Source organism: Oncorhynchus tshawytscha, linkage group LG10, assembly GCF_018296145.1.
Source record: "Oncorhynchus tshawytscha isolate Ot180627B linkage group LG10, Otsh_v2.0, whole genome shotgun sequence".
Lineage (NCBI taxonomy): Eukaryota > Metazoa > Chordata > Actinopteri > Salmoniformes > Salmonidae > Oncorhynchus > Oncorhynchus tshawytscha.
Genome location: NC_056438.1, coordinates 81409233 through 81430293, shown reverse-complemented (window position 1 = coordinate 81430293; position 21061 = coordinate 81409233). Strand labels below are relative to the sequence as shown.

The 21061-nt window shown below is 44.7% G+C and overlaps 1 protein-coding gene across 4 annotated transcripts; it reads right to left on the bottom strand.

The window, feature by feature from the left end:
- Nucleotides 1-404: 404 nt before the first annotated feature.
- pak1ip1 (PAK1 interacting protein 1) lies at nucleotides 405-12504 on the bottom strand. Of its 4 annotated transcripts, none has more exons than XM_024407445.2 (11): nucleotides 12408-12504; nucleotides 11935-12068; nucleotides 10462-10624; nucleotides 9773-9893; nucleotides 6396-6470; nucleotides 6247-6299; nucleotides 5780-5925; nucleotides 5275-5372; nucleotides 5031-5127; nucleotides 3793-3922; nucleotides 405-572 (listed from the first exon to the last, which is right to left on the bottom strand). In XM_024407445.2, the coding sequence occupies exons 2-11, from the start codon at nucleotides 12010-12012 to the stop codon at nucleotides 439-441; spliced, it is 1095 nt and encodes a 364-aa protein (XP_024263213.1). In that variant the 5' UTR covers nucleotides 12013-12068; nucleotides 12408-12504; the 3' UTR covers nucleotides 405-438. The 4 variants fall into 4 exon arrangements, with proteins under 4 accessions (XP_024263213.1, XP_024263212.1, XP_024263214.1 ...); XM_024407444.2 differs by lacking the exons at nucleotides 11935-12068; nucleotides 12408-12504 and adding exons at nucleotides 11142-11225; nucleotides 11345-11451; XM_024407446.2 differs by lacking the exons at nucleotides 11935-12068; nucleotides 12408-12504 and adding an exon at nucleotides 11345-11452.
- Nucleotides 12505-21061: the final 8557 nt, after the last annotated feature.

The window sequence follows — 21061 nt, the reverse complement described above, 5'->3', positions numbered from 1 at the left end:
ACGGATCGTTACTTAAGGCAAAAAACAAAAGTAGGGTGGTTGATCAGGGTAGATGGGTGGGCATATAACGCAAACATCTAGCAACCCAAAGGTTGTGAGTTTGAATCTCATCCTGGACAACTTCAGCAACTACTTTCTAGCTACTTAGCTAATCCTTTCCCTAACCCTTTAACTTAACCCTAACCCCTAGACTAGCTAATGTTAGCCACCTAGCTAGAATGTAACATATCATATATTTAGCAAATTCATAAAATATAATACGAATTGTAACTCGTAACATATACAAAATGGGTGATGGACATCCACAAATTAATACATACCATACGAAACATAACATATACTAAAAGGTGAAGCTCGGATTTACGTACAGAATAATGAGAAATGACCTGACACCAGGTTGAAACTACAATTTAAAAAAAAATTTTTTTATTTTTTTTATTAAGTTTTCAGCTTTTTTTTCCCACCATCTTTTTTCTTCTTGGGTGAAGCATCTTCCTCTTGGACCACTTCTACAGTCGAGATCCTGACCCTCTTCTTCCTCTTCTTCTCAAGCTCCAGTACATCCTTGACGTCTGTCAGGGATGAAGGAAAACAACCACATGATATTCTCATGCTATATTGCCAGAAAGAAATACGCATTTTAAAACCACCCGAAATATTTTTGTACATAACTTTCTATAAAAAGAGACGTTAATGTTAAGGGTTTCTCTAGTATTCAAGACGTTTACATCCAGCAATTCCACATATTAGATCTTGTCCAACATAATATAATAATATAATAGAAACAGAATAACTTTCGTTGTGGCAAGTCACGCAGCAACATTCACACAAATGCCATACGAGACAAACATATGTCACAATAACCAATTTATCATTCAAAATTGGTTGTAGAACCAAGCCATATTAGACTAGCAGGGCTCCTCCACCCAGTAGGACCAAGCCATATTAGACTAGCAGGGCTCCTCCACCCGGTAGGACCAAGCCATATTAGACTAGCAGGGCTCCTCCACCAAGCCATATTAGACTAGCAGGGCTCCTCCAAGGACCATATATTAGACTAGCAGGGCTCCTCCACCCGGTAGGACCAAGCCATATTAGACTAGCAGGGCTCCTCCACCCGGTAGGACCAGGCCATATTAGACTAGCAGGGCTCCTCCACCCGGTAGGACCAAGCCATATTAGACTAGCAGGGCTCCTCCACCCAGTAGGACCAAGCCATATTAGACTAGCAGGGCTCCTCCACCCGGTAGGACCAAGCCATATTAGACTAGCAGGGCTCCTCCACCCGGTAGGACCAAGCCATATTAGACTAGCAGGGCTCCTCCACCCGGTAGGACCAAGCCATATTAGACTAGCAGGGCTCCTCCACCCGGTAGGACCAAGCCATATTAGACTAGCAGGGCTCCTCCACCCGGTAGGACCAAAGCCATATTAGACTAGCAGGGCTCCTCCACCCGGTAGGACCAAGAAGCCATATTAGACTAGCAGGGCTCCTCCACCCGGTAGGACCAATATTAGCCATATTAGACCATATTAGACTAGCAGGGCTCCTCCACCCGGTAGGACCAAGCCATATTAGACTAGCAGGGCTCCTCCACCCAGTAGGACCAAGCCATATTAGACTAGCAGGGCTCCTCCACCCAGTAGGACCAAAGCCATATTAGACTAGCAGGGCTCCTCCACCCAGTATTAGGAGGGCTCAAGCCATATTAGACTAGCAGGGCTCCTCCACCCGGTAGGACCAGGCCATATATTAGACTAGCAGGGCTCCTCCACCCAGTAGGACCAGGCCATATTAGACTAGCAGGGCTCCTCCACCCGGTAGGACCAAGAAGCCATATTAGACTAGCAGGGCTCCTCCACCCAGTAGGACCAGGCCATATTAGACTAGCAGGGCTCCTCCACCCGGTAGGACCAAGCCATATTACTAGCAGGGCTCCTCCACCCGGTAGGACCAAGCCATATTAGACATATTAGACTAGCAGGGCTCCTCCACCCGGTAGGACCAGGCCATATTAGACTAGCAGGGCTCCTCCACCCGGTAGGACCAAGAAGCCATATTAGACTAGCAGGGCTCCTCCACCCGGTAGGACCAAGAAGCCATATTAGACTAGCAGGGCTCCTCCACCCGGTAGGACCAAAGCCATATTAGACTAGCAGGGCTCCTCCACCCGGTAGGACCAGGCCATATTAGACTAGCAGGGCTCCTCCACCCGGTAGGACCAAGCCATATTAGACTAGCAGGGCTCCTCCACCCGGACCAAGAAGCCATAGGACCAAGCCATATTAGACTAGCAGGGCTCCTCCACCCGGTAGGACCAGGCCATATTAGACTAGCAGGGCTCCTCCACCCAGTAGGACCAGGCCATATTAGACTAGCAGGGCTCCTCCACCCAGTAGGACCAAGCCATATTAGACTAGCAGGGCTCCTCCCACCCGGTACCCGGTAGGACCAAGCCATATTAGACTAGCAGGGCTCCTCCACCCGGTAGGACCAAGCCATATTAGACTAGCAGGGCTCCTCCAAGCCATATTAGACTAGGGGCTCCTCCACCCGGTAGGACCAAGCCATATTAGACTAGCAGGGCTCCTCCACCCGGTAGGACCAAGCCATATTAGACTAGCAGGGCTCCTCCACCCGGTAGGACCAAGCCATATTAGACTAGCAGGGCTCCTCCACCCGGTAGGACCAAGCCATATTAGACTAGCAGGGCTCCTCCACCCAGTAGGACCAAGCCATATTAGACTAGCAGGGCTCCTCCACCCAGTAGGACCAAGCCATATTAGACTAGCAGGGCTCCTCCACCCAGTAGGACCAAGCCATATTAGACTAGCAGGGCTCCTCCACCCAGTAGGACCAAGCCATATTAGAGGGGCTCCTCCACCAGGCCATATTAGACTAGCAGGGCTCCTCCACCCAGTAGGACCAAGCCATATTAGACTAGCAGGGCTCCTCCACCCGGTAGGACCAAGCCATATTAGACTAGCAGGGCTCCTCCACCCAGTAGGACCAGGCCATATTAGACTAGCAGGGCTCCTCCACCCGGTAGGACCAAGCCATATTAGACTAGCAGGGCTCCTCCACCCGGTAGGACCAAGCCATATTAGACTAGCAGGGCTCCTCCACCCGGTAGGACCAGGCCATATTAGACTAGCAGGGCTCCTCCACCCAGTAGGACCAGGCCATATTAGACTAGCAGGGCTCCTCCACCCAGTAGGACCAGGCCATATTAGACTAGCAGGGCTCCTCCACCCAGTAGGACCAGGCCATATTAGAACCCCGGTCTCATTATCGAATGGTTTACACTGTTTGGAAGTTGACGGACTGAGTTTCTCTTCTCCAGCTGGAACATGTTCCAGGACTCGTTCTGCCCCTGAACAAGGCAGTTAACCCACTGTTCCTAGGCCGCCATTGAAAATAAGAATTTGTTCTTAACTGACTTGCCTAGTTAAATAAAAGGTCAAATAAAAAAATAAAGGTAAAAAAAAATAATCAAATAACAAAATACATTTTAAACTATTCCAACACGAATAATGATGAAACGCTAAACCAGGACTGGGGTAACACCATTTGACCAGTGGTTCTTCACCCTGGTGACCCAAAACGTTGTTTATTTTTCTACTACATAACTGATTAATAGAATCAGGTGTTTAGTACTGGGGCAAAAACTACCATGTGTGCCATTTTGGGTCACCGGGACCAGGATGTGTGTGCATGACAGTCACTTTGGGAAAAATGCTAAAATGGCACATTATTATTATTATTGATTAAGAACTAAGACAGTGCAGTACCGTGAGACGTGGTAGGTTCTGTTTTGACCTCCGGGGGAGGCTCCTGTAGAGTGGTGGGCTTCCACACGGCCAGACAGGTCAACCTAGCTGTAGTATTCACCTTCCCCAGGAGGACCGGAGGCTCCAAGGACTGGAACACAACAGACGACCACCGGATCAGAGAAGAGAACACAGTGTTTAGTGCCATCGTGTCAACTCTTGGAATTGTCATGGTTACTTAAAAGACGAGTAGCAACACAGACAACAATGAATATAGATGACATCACTGATGAATAATACAATGTCGTCATCTTTAGAGCAACATTACTGTTCATCAACCCTGGGAACCCTCTAGTCCTACCAGAGACAGTGTAAATGCTTGGTCTAGTCCTACCAGAGACACTGTGTAAATGTTTGGTCTAGTCCTACCAGAGACACTGTGTAAATGTTTGGTCCTACCAGAGACAGTGTGTAAATGCTTGGTCTAGTCCTACCAGAGACAGTGTGTAAATGCTTGGTCTAGTCATGCAGAGCTCTCATGGAAGACCCCTTGGTCTCAATGGGACACCCCTGCCTGAATAAAATACAAATTCCAGTGAACAGTGAACGACAGGTGGTACACACCTCACCTCAAGGACGGGTGGTACACACCTCAAGGACGGGTGGTACACACCTCAAGGACGGGTGGTACACACCTCAAGGACGGGTGGTACACACCTCAAGGACGGGTGGTACACACCTCAAGGACGGGTGGTACACACCTCAGGACGGGTGGTACACACCTCAAGGACGGGTGGTGGTACACACCTCAAGGACGGGTGGTACACACCTCAGGACGGGTGGTACACACCTCAAGGACGGGTGGTACACACCTCAGGACGGGTGGTACACACCTCAAGGACGGACGGGGGTGGTACACACCTCAGGACGGGGGTGGTACACACCTCAAGGACAGGTAGACGGGTGGTACACACCTCAAGGACAGGTAGACGGGTGGTACACACCTCAAGGACAGGTAGGACGGGTGGTACACACCTCAAGGACAGGTAGTACACACCTCAAGGACAGGTAGACAGGTGGTACACACCTCAAGGACAGGTGGTACACACCTCAAGGACAGGTAGACAGGTGGTACACACCTCAAGGACAGGTAGACAGGTGGTACACACCTCAAGGACAGGTAGACAGGTGGTACACACCTCAAGGACAGGTAGACAGGTGGTACACACCTCAAGGACAGGTAGACAGGTGGTACATACCTCAAGGTTAAGTTTCCACATTTTGATGAAGCCATCGTTTGACGCCGTCACCAGAACACAGAAGTCGTCCACGGTGAAACTGTCCACTGATTTCACCCTGACAGAGGTGAAGACAATATTCAGCACAACTTTTTCACAAAATTACCAACAAAACATCCAAGAATTCTAGTAAATCATACAATTAAAATGTACATAATGATTACAGGAAGGAAGCAGCGAAACCATAGATATTAATTCTACGTACCTGGTTTCATGAGCCTCGAACTCACAGAGCACCTTCTGAGTGTTGATGTCACACAGCCTGACTGTCTCGTCGTCCCCAGCTATGGCCAGGATGGAATTCTGATGACAAACAAACCAATTACTCCATACAAAAAGGGACAACAAAACTAACGGCTACTTCTAAGTGGATAAAGGTCGCTTCCCTTCTCACATCTCATATTCATCCATCCTGTTTCTTTACTGTTCTACTGTGATTTTACCTAGGAGTGTCGTGTGTATCAGGTCTAGTGACCACCATTAACCTGCACCTTGACTGTCACAAATATACCATGTGTATTAAGCATTACTCTTAATATTGCTCACCATTGTGTTGATCACTCTGAACTAAATATAAAACTTTAGTGATCTTACATTATCCTTAACAAGAGCACAGAACCCCTAGCCTTCTGGGTAAGAGCCCAGAACCCCTAGCCTTCTGGGTAAGAGCCCAGAACCCCTAGCCTTCTGGGTAAGAGCCCAGAACTCACAGTGAGGAACTTGATGGATGAGATCCTCTTGGGGTTGATGATGGTTGATGTCAGAGTCGCTGTTTCCAGGTCATAAACGTCCACCTTGTCGCCGATCACTACCACATACTTATCCCCCTCGGGAGACCACTTCACTATCACCGCATCTAGAGGAGAGGGAGTTAGAGACAAAATGGCCGTGACTATTTTACATATACAAAATGTGTCAAATACTGAAGCTTGGGGCGGCAGGGTAGCCTAGTGGTTAGAGCGTTGGACTAGTAAGAGGAAGGTTGCAAGTTCAAATCCCCGAGCTGACAAGGTACAAATCTGTCGTTCTGCCACTGAACAGGCAGTTAACCCACTGTTCCTAGGCCGTCATTGAAAATAAGAATTTGTTCTTAACTTACCTTCCTAGTTAAATAAAGGTAAAATTTAAAAAATTAAAATGTGTAATGGGTACATGGTCAGATTGAGTGATAACTTACTCTGTTTAATGTTTTTGATGAAAGCCGATCTTCCGTCGATTAGATTCCACGTTCTGCAACCACAAAAACCGTCAGTCAACTTAGTTCCTGGAGAATGTTTTGAACACCTACAACAAGAACCAGAAATGTACTTAAAACAGAAAGCAAACCGGAGTGTCTTGTCTGTGCCGACGGTCAGGGCCAGTTTCCCTGAGGGATGGACGGACAGTGACGTAACTTGACCTCTGAGGAGAAGAAATAAAACATGTACGTTAGTGCTGGGATTGAACAAAGATCTGCACATTCCCTTAGCTTCCCATGACCCTTAGAGTTGGCGACCTTTATGGATCAACGTGTTAATCCTGTAGGTCATTAGGTTTCCATCCAATAGTATCTGCATTATAAATACACTGAACCAGAATATAAACATGTAAAGTGTTGGTCTCGTGTTTTATGAGCTGAAATAAAACATCCCAGAAATGTTCCATACGGCACAAAAATGTTATTTCTCTGAAATGTTGGGCACAAATTTGTTTACATCCCTGTTTAGTGAGCATTTCTCCTTTTGCCAAGATAATCCATCCACCTGACAGGTGTGGCATATCAAGAAGCTGATTAAACAGCATGATCATTAATTACACACCTTCTTCGAGGGACAATAAAAGGCCACTAAAATGTGCAGTTTTGTTTAACAACACAACGCCACAGATGTCTAAAGTTGAGGGAGCGTGCAATTGGCATGCTGAATGCAGGAATGTCCACCAGAGCTGTTGCCAGAGAATTGAATAGTAATTTCTCAACCATAAGCTGCATCCAACGTTGTTTTAGAGAATTTGGGAGTACGTTCAACCAGCCTCGCGGACAACGAACACAATTATATTTTATCGATGGCAATTTGAATGCACAGAGATACCGTGACGAGATCCTGAGGCCCGTCGTCGTGCCATTCATCCACCGCCATCACCTCATGTTTCAGTATGATAATGCACAGCCCCATGTCGCAAGGATCTGTACACAATTCCTGCAAGCTGTAAATGTCCCAGTTCTTCCATGGCCTGCATACTCACCAGACATGTCACCCATTGAGCATGTTTGGGATGCTCCGGATCAACTTGAACTACAATGTGTTCCAGTTCCTGCCAATATGCACCAACTTCGCACAGCCATTGAAGAGGAGTGGGACAACATTCCACAGGACACAATCAACAGCCTGATCAACTCTATGTGAACGAGATGTGTCACACTGCATGAGGCAAATGGTCAATGATGTGTTGTGCTGCATGTGTACTAATACACAAAAAAATATCCCACCAACTCGGACAAACAAATTCACTTCACTGACATTTTCAACCTCTCCCTGACTCAGTCTGTAATACCTACATGTTTCAAGCAGACCACTATAGTACCTGTGCCCAAGAAAGCTAAAGTAACCTGCCTAAATGACTACTGACCTGTATTAGTCACGTCAGTAGCCATGAAGCGCTTTGAAATGCTGGTCATGGCTCACATCAACACCACCATCATCCCGGAAACCCTAGACACACTCCAATTAACATCCCGCCCCAACAGATCCACAGATGACACAATTGCAAACCACACTGCCCTTTCCCACATGGACAAAAGGAACATCTATGTGAGAATGCTGTTCATTGACTACAGCTCAGCGTTCAACACCATAGTGCCCTCAGAGCTCATCACTAAGCTAAGGATCCTGGGACTAAACACTTCCTGCAACTGGACTTCCTGATGGGCCGTCCCCAGGTGGTGAGGGTAGGCAACAACATCTGCCAAGTTGAGGATCAGCACGGGGGCTCCTCAGGGGTGTGTACTTAGTCCCCTCCTGTACTCCCTATTCACCCACGGCTGCGTGGCCAAGCACATCTCCAACACCATCATTAAGTTTGCCAGAGACACAACAGTGGTAGGCCTGATCACTGACAACGATGAGACTGCCTATAGGGAGGAGGTCTGAGACCAGGCAGCGTCAGAGACCTCTCCCTCAACGTGATCAAAACAAAGGAGATGATTGTGAACTACAGGAAAAGGAGAGCCGAACAGGCCCCCATTCTCATAGACGGAGCTGTAGTGGAGCAGGTTGAGAGCTTCAAGTTCCTTAGTGTCCACATCTACAACAAACTAACATGGTCCAAACACACCATGACAGTCGTTAAGCAGGCACGACAAAACCTATTCCCCCTCGGGAGACTAAAAGATTTGGCATGGGTCCCCAGATGTTCAAAAAGTTCTAGAGCTGCACCATCGAGAGCATCCTGACCGGTTGCATCACCGCCTGGTATGGCAAGTGCTCGGCATCTGACCGTAAGGCATTACAGGGGGTAGTGCGTACGGCCCAGTACATCCCTGGGGCCAAGCTTCCTGCCATCCAGAACCTCTATACCAGGCGGTGTCAGACTCCAGTCACCCAAGTCAGAGACTGTTCCCTCTGCTTCCGCTAAGGCAAATGGTACCGGAGCATCAAGTCCAGGTCCAAAAGGCTTCTTAACAGCTTCTACCCCCAAGAGGTACCGGAGCATCAAGTCTAGGTCCAAAAGGCTTCTACCCCCAAGAGGTACCGGAGCATCAAGTCTAGGTCCAAAAGGCTTCTACCCCCAAGAGGTACCGGAGCATCAAGTCTAGGTCCAAAAGGCTTCTTAACAACCCCCAAGAGGTACCGGAGCATCAAGTCTAGGTCCAAAAGGCTTCTTAACAGCTTCTACCACCAAGACATAAGACCCCTGAACACTTAATCAAATGTCCACCCAGACTATTTACATTGACAATTCCCCCCTTTATTTTTACACTGCTGCTGCTCGCTGTTTATCTATGCATAGTCACTTCACCCCTACTTACATGTAGAAATTACCTTGACTAACCTGTACCCCGGCACATTGACTCTGTACCCCTGTACATTGACTCTGTACCCCCTGTATATAGCCTCCACATTGACTCTGTACCTGTACCCCCTGTATATAGCCTCCACATTGACTCTGTACCTGTACCCCCTGTATATAGCCTCCACATTGACTCTGTACCTGTACCCCCTGTATATAGCCTCCACATGGACTCTGTACCTGTACCCCCTGTATATAGCCTCCACATTGACTCTGTACCCCCTGTATATAGCCTCCACATTGACTCTGTACCCCCTGTATATAGCCTCCACATTGACTCTGTACCCCCTGTACATAGCCTCGTTATTTTATTGTGTTACTTTTGTTTATTTAGTAAATAACCAACTGCACTGTTGGTTCAGGGCTTGTCTGTTGTATTCGGCCCATGTGACAAAAATGTCATTTGACGTGATTATTATTTATTTTATACATGTCATGACTTTACGCACATAAAAAAAACAGTGGATGGAAACATGCTTAGTTTGACAATATATTGTGAATCATGTCTGTCGGTGGGGGATGCAAAATTCTGCTGACTTCCCAGAAATCCCGGTTTCGAAGATTCCAGGATTCAGAAGGGAATAAGCAGACATCCGGAATCTTCCAACCGAGATTTCTGGAAAAACCTAATCATTTCTGTGAGAGTGACAACTTACTTGTGTGCTCTGATGGACTTAAGACACTCCCAGTTCCTGGTGCTCCAAACACACAGGAGCCCGTCCTGTCCTCCACTCAGCAGGTGGGAGGAGCCATAGAACTCCAGACATGAAATGGTACCTGAACAAAGATCATAACAATGAAACCTGGGTCAGAGGTACTAAAGTCCTCTTACAGCAGCCGCAACACTTAGGGGAACAATATTTCAATCGATATTAGTGGCTTGCCATGCCTAAAGACCATGGGCCACACAATAATGTTGTTGACCGTGTCAGTGACTTAATCAAAACTGCATGTCGAAGGAATAGACAGTCAAAACTTAGCCATTGAAGTCATAAATTAATGTTGGATGTTAGTGAGGTATGTTAGTGAGGTAAGTTAGTGAGGTAAGTTAGTGAGGTAAGTTCAAGATCGTCAGATTGGGAACCGATTGTTGCTGTAGCAGGTGAGATTCTGCAGCTCTCAAAACCTGAACATTACTAGACTGATTTCCAAAAAGTGGTTTTCCTGAACTCACCGTCACGATGCAGAAACATTTTCTATGCTCTTTCTCTTACAAAAATGTTTCTCCCTACTGGAGTAAATGGTTCCATTGCTAAACGTTTTGCTACAGTGTTCGACTAATGAATACACCCCTGATGCAGCAGAGTTCCATGTTCAACCCTCTTCTTCATGTCATATCTCTTACCATCGTGATGCAGCAGAGCGCCATGTTCAACCCTCTTCTTCATGTCGTAGATCTGGATGGTCTCGTCTCTGCTTCCTGTAGCGATATACCTCTCGCTGGTGGCCACCGCAGACACTGAGGCAGTGTGGGCGTGGTGGGTGAAGTCTGCCGTGGCTGTCCACTCCTGCAGATAGACAACACAGCAATGAGACCTGCTTCCAAACATCTGGCAATGGAGGTTTGATCAATAGAGGCAATACAGGTCATTATATGAGCAGTTTAGCGGTGGAAGCTAACGCCTTTATCAAAGGGGCAATAGAGTGATGAATAACATTACCATTAGGTTGACAGTGAGTTTGGGTTAAACTGAAAAACTGTTTAAACATCAACACACCCCCCCCCCAATGTTACTGGAAGAGTCATGGGACTTGTAACGTTACAGCCACACTAACATTCTTAATTTAAAATGAATCCTAGAAGTATTGGTTTACACCTTTATTTTTTTTTTTACTATTTGTAATCTTATTACAATATGTTTGCTGGTAACGTCACGGATTAGTTCGTTTCGGTGTCATCCGTTACATACTCCCCAACTCTGTTAACTAACGTTAATCGGTTCGCAAAAGGTAAACAGTATAGTTTGTCATATATACAGGAGAATCAGGTACCAAAATCCAAGCTGAGAAACGAAAGCAACATACCACTTCACCTGTAGACACCCGGTAACCAAAGGCGATCTGCTCGTAACTTCCAGCAATGAGCTCTATTACGGGCCCCATGCTGTCCTAACGAGGAATGCTACAGTAACTAACAAATAACCTTTCTCACGTGTTTCTGTTGAGATTATTCCGACTCTGTCACCGGAAACAATCAAAACCAGTAAAGGGTAACTGTTGTAACTTACGTGCAAAACATGAGCTGAAAGAAATATGATTTTAACTAGCTAGAAACAATTGCTAGAAAAGCGATTTCGTGCTTGAAAACACATGTCCCCCAGATTGACGGTACGCGCATGCGTGAGGGTAATATTCACTTCCGAGTTCGACATTCTGGGATTTCAAAATATAAGTCCAAATCATGTTGGGTGCGTCTCTTCTCAGTGATGTTTCATGCAGTCCTAATTTCGTTTGCCTACAAGGAAATCAGGCCTATAATAATGAAATAATACAATACATAGAATAAAAGATAATGAAGTGAATTTAATATTTATTTATTTCACCTTTATTTAACCAGGTAGGCTAGTTGAGAACAAGTTCTCATTAACAACTGCGACCTGGCCAAGATAAAGCAAAGCAGTGCGACACAAACAACACAGAGTTACACAAGGAGTAAACAAGCGTACAGTCAATAACACAATAGACAAACTGCAAATGGCGTGAGGAGGTAAGGCAATAAATAGGCCATAGTAGCGTAGTAATTACAATTTATACACACTTCTGACTCAGATATCATGTGCAATCTCATGACTGGAATTGACAGCAGGATTTTACTCACGAAGAAAATAATACAAGTCGTCTGAGTCATCTCACGGTCCTTGCTGTTCTGGATCCTTGTGACATCGCTACCCCGCATTGAAGAAGGGCTGGTATTATGTGGCGGGCCTTGTCCGCTCTACCATACCTCGTTGCCTGTCCAAATAAAATATTCAAAATAACCACATTTCTACCCAACCTTTTTATACGAGTAAAGTACGTGGGATAATACATGTCATGACAGACCTGTTGGTAAACAGAACATTTGCGGGTAAACTTTATAAATGTCATAAAACAAAATAAGTTAGACAAGGTGGGTTATTTTTGTGTCGGTAAAATTAATTATATGATATTCCACTCTTAACGAATTGGAAAGGAAGGTTTGCTGGTGCACGGTACACTGTTCAGGTGTTGGCTTCCACTAAACTAAATTGATGTTTTTGCCAAAATTATATGATTACACCTGTCTAAATAAAACCATTAAAAATACTTCACCAGAATACAGAGGATCATTAGCTTCTGTAAGAACATAGGTGTGGATTCAAATCACGAGGGCGGGTCTATGCCTATATTGGGAAGCCCACAATTTGGGCAATGTGTGGCAATAGGCCTAGCTGATTATTGAGCTGTGGCTGTCATTGAAAAGCATCTCAAATACGTGTTCATTAGGTTTTATATAACCAGGGGAGCCCAACTGAGACCAGGGTCTCATTTGCAATGGTGCCCTGAGGATATCAAATAAAATATAATTCGACAAGATACAAGAAAGAATAACAAGATACAATAACATTATATTAGAACATCATAAAAACAAATTATTCAAGTCAATCAATCAAAACAATTGCACAACTAGGTAAACTCATTTATCATCAGGGTTTTAAACTGCCCCAGTGGGACCAGGGAATCCAAATGTAATGAATTTTGTAAACGAATCCAAAAATGTGGAGTATTAAAACTAAAAACACATTTTCCTACAGTACCAGTCAAAAAATGTGGACACACCTGCTCATTCAAGGCTTTTTCTTTATTTTTACTATTTTCAGTGAAGACATAAAAACGATAAAATAACACATATGGAATCATGAAGTGTTAAACAAATCTAAATATATTTTATATTTGAGATTCTTGAAAGTAGCCACCCTTTGCCTTGATGACAGCATTGTACACTCTTAGCATTCTCTCAACCAGCTTCATGAGGTCGTCACCTGGAATGAATTTCAATTAACAGGTGTGCCTTGTTAATTTGTGTAATTTCTTTCCTTCTTAATGCATTTGAGCATTTGCAGTTGTGTTGTGACAAGGTAGGGGTGGTGTACAGAAGATCGCCCTATTTGGTAAAAGACCGAGTCCATATTATGGGAAGAACAGCTCAAATAAGCAAAGAGAAACGTCAGTCCATCATTACTTTGCTACATGAAGGTCAATGCGGAAAATGTCAAGAACTTTTAAAGTTTCTTCAAGTGCAGACTGGAAAACCATCAAGCTCTATGATGAAACTGACTCTCATGAGGACCACCACAGGAAAGGAAGACCCAGAGTTACTTCTGCTGCAGAGGATACGTTCATTATAGTTAACTGTCTCTCATGAGGACCATCACAGGAAAGGAAGACCCAGAGTTACCTCTGCTGCAGAGGATAAGTTCATTAGAGTTAACTGTCTCTCATGAGGACCATCACAGGAAAGGAAGACCCAGAGTTACCTCTGCTGCAGAGGATACGTTCATTATAGTTACCAGCCTTAGAAATTGCAGCACAAATAAATGCTTCAGAGTTCAAGTAACAGACTCATCTCAACATCAACATGTTCAGAGGAGACTGTGTGAATCAGGCCTTCATGGTCGAATGGCTGCAAAGAAACCACTACTAAAGGACACAGATAAGAAGAAGGGACTTGCTTGGGCCAAGAAACACAATCAGTGTACATTAGACCGGTGGAAATCTGTCCTTTGATCTGATGAGTCCAAAATTAGAGATTTTTGGTTCCAAACACCGTGTCTTTTGTGAGACGCAGAGTAGGTGAACGGATGATCTCCGCATGTGTGGTTCCCACCGTGAAGCATGGAGGAGGAGGTGTTATGGTGTGGGGGTGCTTTGCTGGTGACACTGTTGGTGATTTATTGAGAATTCAAGGCACACTTAACCAGCACGGCTACCACAGCATTCTGCAGTGATATTCCATCCCATCTGGTTTGTGCTTAGTAGTAATAGTGGTAGTGGTGGTTAGTATTGGGCTTAAACTGTCAAACTATCAATCAAATATTGTGGTTGATGAGGGGGTGGGACTTCCGTGGAAATCTGTCCTATTCTGATCTGATGATTACCAAAATGTAAATATCACACCCACTGTTTTGGTTTACCAATGTTGAATGTAAATATCACCCCACTGTTCTGAGTGGCTGGGGCATTACCACATGTTGAATGTAAATATCACACCCACTGTTCTGAGGGCTGATTACCACATGTTGAATGAAATATCACACCCACTGTTCTGAGTGGCTGGGGCATTACCACATGTTGAATGTAAATATCACACCCACTGTTCTGAGTGGCTGGGGCATTACCACATGTTGAATGTAAATATCACACCCACTGTTCTGAGTGGCTGGGGCATTACCACATGTTGAATGTAAATATCTGTTCTGGTGGCTGGGGCATTACCACATTTGAATGTAAATATCACATCCACTGTTCTGAACTGCACGGCATTACCACATGCAATGTAAATATCTGTTCTGAGATATTCCATTACCCATGTTGAATGTTTGTTCTGAGTGGCTGGGGCATTACCACATGTTGAATGTAAATATCACACCCACTGTTCTGAGTGGTGGTGTTGAATGTAAATATCACACCCACTGTTCTGGTGGCTGGGGCATTAAACATGTTGAAAAATATCAACTGTTCTGATGGCTGGGGCATTACCATGTTGAATGTAAATATCACATCCACTGTTCTGAGTGGCTGGGGCATTACCACATGTTGAATGTAAATATCACACCCACTGTTCTGAGTGGCTGGGGCATTACCACATGTTGAATGTAAATATCACACCCACTGTTCTGAGTGGCTGGGGCATTACCACATGTTGAATGTAAATATCACACCCACTGTTCTGAGTGGCTGGGGCATTACCACATGTTGAATGTAAATATCACACCCACTGTTCTGAGTGGCTGGGGCATTACCACATGTTGAATGTAAATATCACACCCACTGTTCTGAGTGGCTGGGGCATTACCACATGTTGAATGTAAATATCACATCCACTGTTCTGAGTGGCTGGGGCATTACCACATGTTGAATGTAAATATCACACCCACTGTTCTGAGTGGCTGGGGCATTACCACATGTTGAATGTAAATATCACATCCACTGTTCTGAGTGGCTGGGGCATTACCACATGTTGAATGTAAATATCACATCCACTGTTCTGAGTGGCTGGGGCATTACCACATGTTGAATATAAATATCTGTTCTGAGTGGCTGAACATGTTGAATATAAATATCTGTTCTGAGTGGCTGGGGCATTACCACATGTTGAATATAAATATCTGTTCTGAGTGGCTGGGGCATTACCACATGTTGAATATAAATATCTGTTCTGACTGGGGCATTACCCATGTTGAATATAAATATCTGTTCTGAGTGGCTGGGGCATTACCACATGTTGAATATAAATATCTGTTCTGAGTGGCTGGGGCATTACCACATGTTGAATGTAAATATCACACCCACTATTCTGATTACAGTGTTGTAGATGGGAGGAGGGGTCCTAGTGTCTGTGTGCAGACATGTTGTGAAAGGTGTTGGTTGGAGAGACAGAGACTATTGTGTTGATCAAGGGGCTTGTACTGGGACCTATGGGGACACAGTGGGGGTTGATGTGATGAGTCAGTTAGGATAGGTGTTCCATGTCTGGGCATTACTCCTATTCTCCATTGTCCAATTTCATTAACCAGTGAGAATGTTTAAAGTTGTGATGGGCTCGTCAGGAGGGGGTGGGGTTGTGTGTCGGTGTGTATTGGTGGGGAGGGGCTGGTGATGTGGGTCCGGACAGTTCAACTTTTTTTTTAAATGCCAATCTTGTGATTTATGAGTGGGTGGGACTTCACACCAGGATGTAAATATCACACCCACTGTCAAATCAAATCAAATCAAATCAAATTTTATTTGTCACATACACATGGTTAGCAGATGTTAATGCGAGTGTAGTGAAATGCTTGTGCTTCTAGTTCCGACAATGCAGTAATAACGAGCAAGTAATCTAACTAACAATTCCAAAAAAAACTACTGTCATACACAGTGTAAGGGGATAAAGAATATGTACATAAGGATATATGAATGAGTGATGGTACAGAGCAGCATAGGCAAGATACAGTAGATGATATCGAGTACAGTATATACATATGAGATAAGTATGTAAACCAAGTGGCATAGTTAAAGTGGCTAGTGATACATGTATTACATAAGGATGCAGTCGATGATATAGAGTACAGTATCAACGTATGCATATGAGATGAACAATGTAGGGTAAGTAACATTATATAAGGTAGCATTGTTTAAAGTGGCTAGTGATATATTTACATCATTTCCCATCGATTCCCATGATTAAAGTGGCTGGAGTAGAGTCAGTGTCATTGACAGTGTGTTGGCAGTAGCCACTCAATGTTAGTGGTGGCTGTTTAACAGTCTGATGGCCTTGAGATAGAAGCTGTTTTTCAGTCTCTCGGTCCCAGCTTTGATGCACCTGTACTGACCTCGCCTTCTGGATGGCAGCGGGGTGAACAGGCAGTGGCTCGGGTGGTTGATGTCCTTGATGATTGGCTTAAGAGTTCAAACCACACATACCGGTTTTTCACATTCCACCGTGGTGATACTCAGGGTCTGACTGAAACTAGGTCAATCAATCAATCAATCAATCAATCAATCAATCAATCAATCAATCAAATTGATTTTTAAAGCCCTTCTTACATCAGCTGATATATCAAAGTGCTGTACAGAAACCCAGCCTAAAACCCCAAACAGCAAGCAATGCAGGTGTAGAAGCACAGTGGCTAGGAAAAAACTCCCTAGAAAGGCCAGAACCTAGGAAGAAACCTTGAGAGGAACCAGGCTCTGAGGGGTGGCCAGTCCTCTTCTGGCTGTCCCGGGTGGAGATTATAAGGTATACCCAGTCGGTCAAGCATCCGCTATGGAGGTTAAAGGTCGAAGCACCTGAGAAATCTATCAACAGGTCTGGTCTACTCAGTACCACCAAGCGGGTCAACAAGTCTGGTCTACTCAGTACCACCAAGTGGGTCAACAGGTCTGGTCTACTCAGTACCACCAAGCGGGTCAACAGGTCTGGTCTACCCAGTACCACCAAGCGGGTCAGACCAAATGAAGAAGACATGAAGTTTGCCAGGAGTTCCTCAGTTATATCCAGACATGTTGGGGCACGAGGGGATAGTTTCAGACAGCTGAGTCTGTGGTTATTTATTCTGATCCTGGAGACGTATGTATGAGGGCTTGTTGTATAATCCTGTGTAGTGGGGCTGTATGGAAAAACAAAATACAAAATACATTTTGGATCAAGTAGAGTCCTTGGTCAATTGTGGGACAAAAAAATGTGTTACGCCCTTGATCAGTGGTATTTGGGGAGGCTAAGGACTATTGTGACTTTTGATCAAGTTTGTAGGTGGAGAGGATGGGGGGTTTGGTTGGGCATGTAGAAACACGTTTGGTGTTTAGGGTAGGATTTTGGTTGGTGGCCTGTTGCAACTGTTTTTGAAAGGGGTGCATTTGGGGGGGGTGAAATCCAACATTGTAATCAAACTGGTGGGGGGTAGACTTACGCCTCCCAGTGCATTTACACCTGGCCCAGTGGGGAATCAACGAGCAGTTCCCAGAGCATTCTCATTTGGGCTGGGATTTCTGAGGCTGGTATCTCTAATGAACTTATCCTCTGCAGCAGAGGTAATTCTGGGTCTTCCATTACTGTGGTGGTCCTCATGAGAGCCAGTTTCATCTTAGTACCTGATGGTTGTTGTGACTGCACTTGAATACATTTTCTAAATTTTTTACATTTTCCGCATTAACTGACCTTCATGTCTTAAAGTAATGATGGACTGTCATTTCTCTTTGCTCATTTGAGCGGTTCTTGCCATCATATGGACTTGGTATTTTACCAAATAGGGCTATCTTCTGTATACCACCCCTACCTTGTCACAACACAACTGATTGGCTCAAACGCATTAAGAAGGAAAGAAATTCCACAAATGAACTTTTAACAAGTCACACTTGTTAATTGAAATGCATTCCAGGTGACTACCTCATGAAGCTGGTTGAGAGAATGCCAAGAGTGTGTGCAAAGATGTCATCGGGGCTACCGGATGAACTGAACACCATTTTCTCAACGAAGACTGTGAACTGCCGAGGAGAGCCACTGAAGATGAAGTGGGCTGTGTACTTCCTGTCTCCACGGAAGATGTATGTAAGTCATTCCAACGCGTTAACCCTCGCAAAGCTGCCGAACTAGACGGCATCCCTAGCCGCACCCTTCAGAGCATGTGCAGACCAGCTGGCTGTTGTGTTTTCAGACATTTTTCTCCTCCACAACAGACACAGTTAAAACACAGTTGCAGTCAAATGAGACAGGAAAAGATGGTAGTTCTCAAACTCTCAAAAAAGAGATCCTAAACATCCTGCGTTCCCAATATGCAGGTTTGGTAGATCACTTGAAAGAGAGAGAGAATTTGAAAAAGCCTTCAGACGTGCAACAATTCTTGAGAGAAGAGTTTGGAAAGAAAACACAGAGCTTCCAAGAGGTGAAGAAAGTGAAGAGACTAATGGAGCTGAGTGCTTCTGTTTGTCAGGTGAGAATTGAAGGGAATGCAAAAGGAACTGGCTTCCTTCTGTTTGAAAAGTTCATCCTTACAAACGCCCATGTTGTCCATCAAATCTATGAGCCGATAACTAACAAGCTGCAACAATCGGTAACAGTCACGTTTGACTTTGAAGACCTGGATGAGAGAACGCAGCAGATACCAGTGCAAAGTGAGGTTGTAGCCTATGGAAAAGTTGATTCGGGTTGTGTTGACTTTGCTTTGCTGGAGCTTAGCTCAGATCCTGACATCACCTTGCCTTCAAGCTTGCTTGACAGCTTCAGCTTTCCGTCTCTAGAGGGTGGAATCTGCATCATCGGCCACCCCGAGGGCGGGGTGAAAAAGAAAGACCCCTGCTTTATCATTCAACATGGAGATCGTAAACAAGCTGTAGAAAAACATGTAATTGAAAATGAGGAATTCTTATATGTCATAAACAACAGATATTTTGAAGAGAACTGGGACATCAACACATCTCCTGAAAGACACAGAAATTATTATATACACTGAGTGGACAAAAGATTAGGAACACCTTTTGTCCTCCCTTTTGCCCCCTGAACAGCCTCAATTAGTCGGGTCATGGACTCTACAAGGTGTTGAAAGCGTTCCACAGGGATGCTGGCCCATGGTGACTCTACAAGGTGTTGAAAGTGTTCCACAGGGATGCTGGTCCATGTTGACTCTACAAGGTGTTGAAAGCGTTCCACAGGGATGCTGGTCCATGTTGACTCTACAAGGTGTTGAAAGCGTTCCACAGGGATGCTGGTCCATGTTGACTCTACAAGGTGTCCAAAGCGTTCCACAGGGATGCTGGTCCATGTTGACTCTACAAGGTGTTGAAAGCAGGGATACTGGTCCATGTGGACTCTACAAGGTGTTGAAAGCAGGGATACTGGTCCATGTTGACTCTACAAGGTGTTGAAAGCAGGGATACTGGTCCATGTGGACTCTACAAGGTGTTGAAAGCAGGGATACTGGTCCATGTGGACTCTACAAGGTGTTGAAAGCAGGGATACTGGTCCATGTGGACTCTACAAGGTGTTGAAAGCAGGGATACTGGTCCATGTGGACTCTACAAGGTGTTGAAAGCAGGGATACTGGTCCATGTGGACTCTACAAGGTGTTGAAAGCAGGGATACTGGCCCATGTGGACTCTACAAGGTGTTGAAAGCAGGGATACTGGTCCATGTGGACTCTACAAGGTGTTGAAAGCAGGGATACTGGTCCATGTGGACTCTACAAGGTGTTGAAAGCAGGGATACTGGTCCATGTGGACTCTACAAGGTGTTGAAAGCAGGGATACTGGTCCATGTGGACTCTACAAGGTGTTGAAAGCAGGGATACTGGTCCATGTGGACTCCACAAGGTGTTGAAAGCATTCCACAGGGATGCTGGCCCATGTTGACTCCACAAGGTGTTGAAAGCGTTCCACAGGGATGCTGGTCCATGTTGACTCCAATGCTTCCCACAGTTGTGTCAAGTTGGCTGGATGTTCTTTGTGTGGTGGATCATTCTGGATACACACAGGAAACTGTTGAGTGTGGAAAAAACCTCAGCATCGTTGCAGTTCTTGACACAAACAGGTGCTCCTGGTACCTACTACCCTGTTCAAAGGCACTTCAATATTTTGTCTTGCCCCTTCAACCTCTGATTGGCACACATACACAATCCATGTTTAAATTGTCTCAAGGCTTAAACATCCTTCATTAACCCATCTCCTCCCCTTCATCTACACTGACATCAATAAGGTTTCACCTGGATTCATCTGGTCAATCTATGTCATGGAAAGAGCAGGTGTTCTTAATATTTTGTCCACTCAGTAAAAGTAAAATATAAACAGTAAAGTAAGCTACAGGTATCTCATAAAACAACTTAAGTAGTATTTTAAAGTATTTTTTACAAAAGTACTTTACACCACTGATGATAATGAAAGTAGTGATGTGTATATTATTAAAATCCATACTTTTAATCTAAACTATCATTATGTTTTCATATATTAATTAGTTTATATTTCATGATTACATTCCTCAATACAGACTTGTTCTTAGGCAGATCATGATTACATTCCTCAATACAGACCTGTTCTTAGGCAGATCATGATTACATTCCTCAATACAGACCTGTTCTTAGGCAGATCATGATTACGTTCCTCAATACAGACCTGTTCTTAGGCAGATCATGATTACATTCCTCAATACAGACCTGTTCTTAGGCAGATCATGATTACATTCCTCAATACAGACCTGTTCTTAGGCAGATCATGATTACATCCCTCAATACAGACCT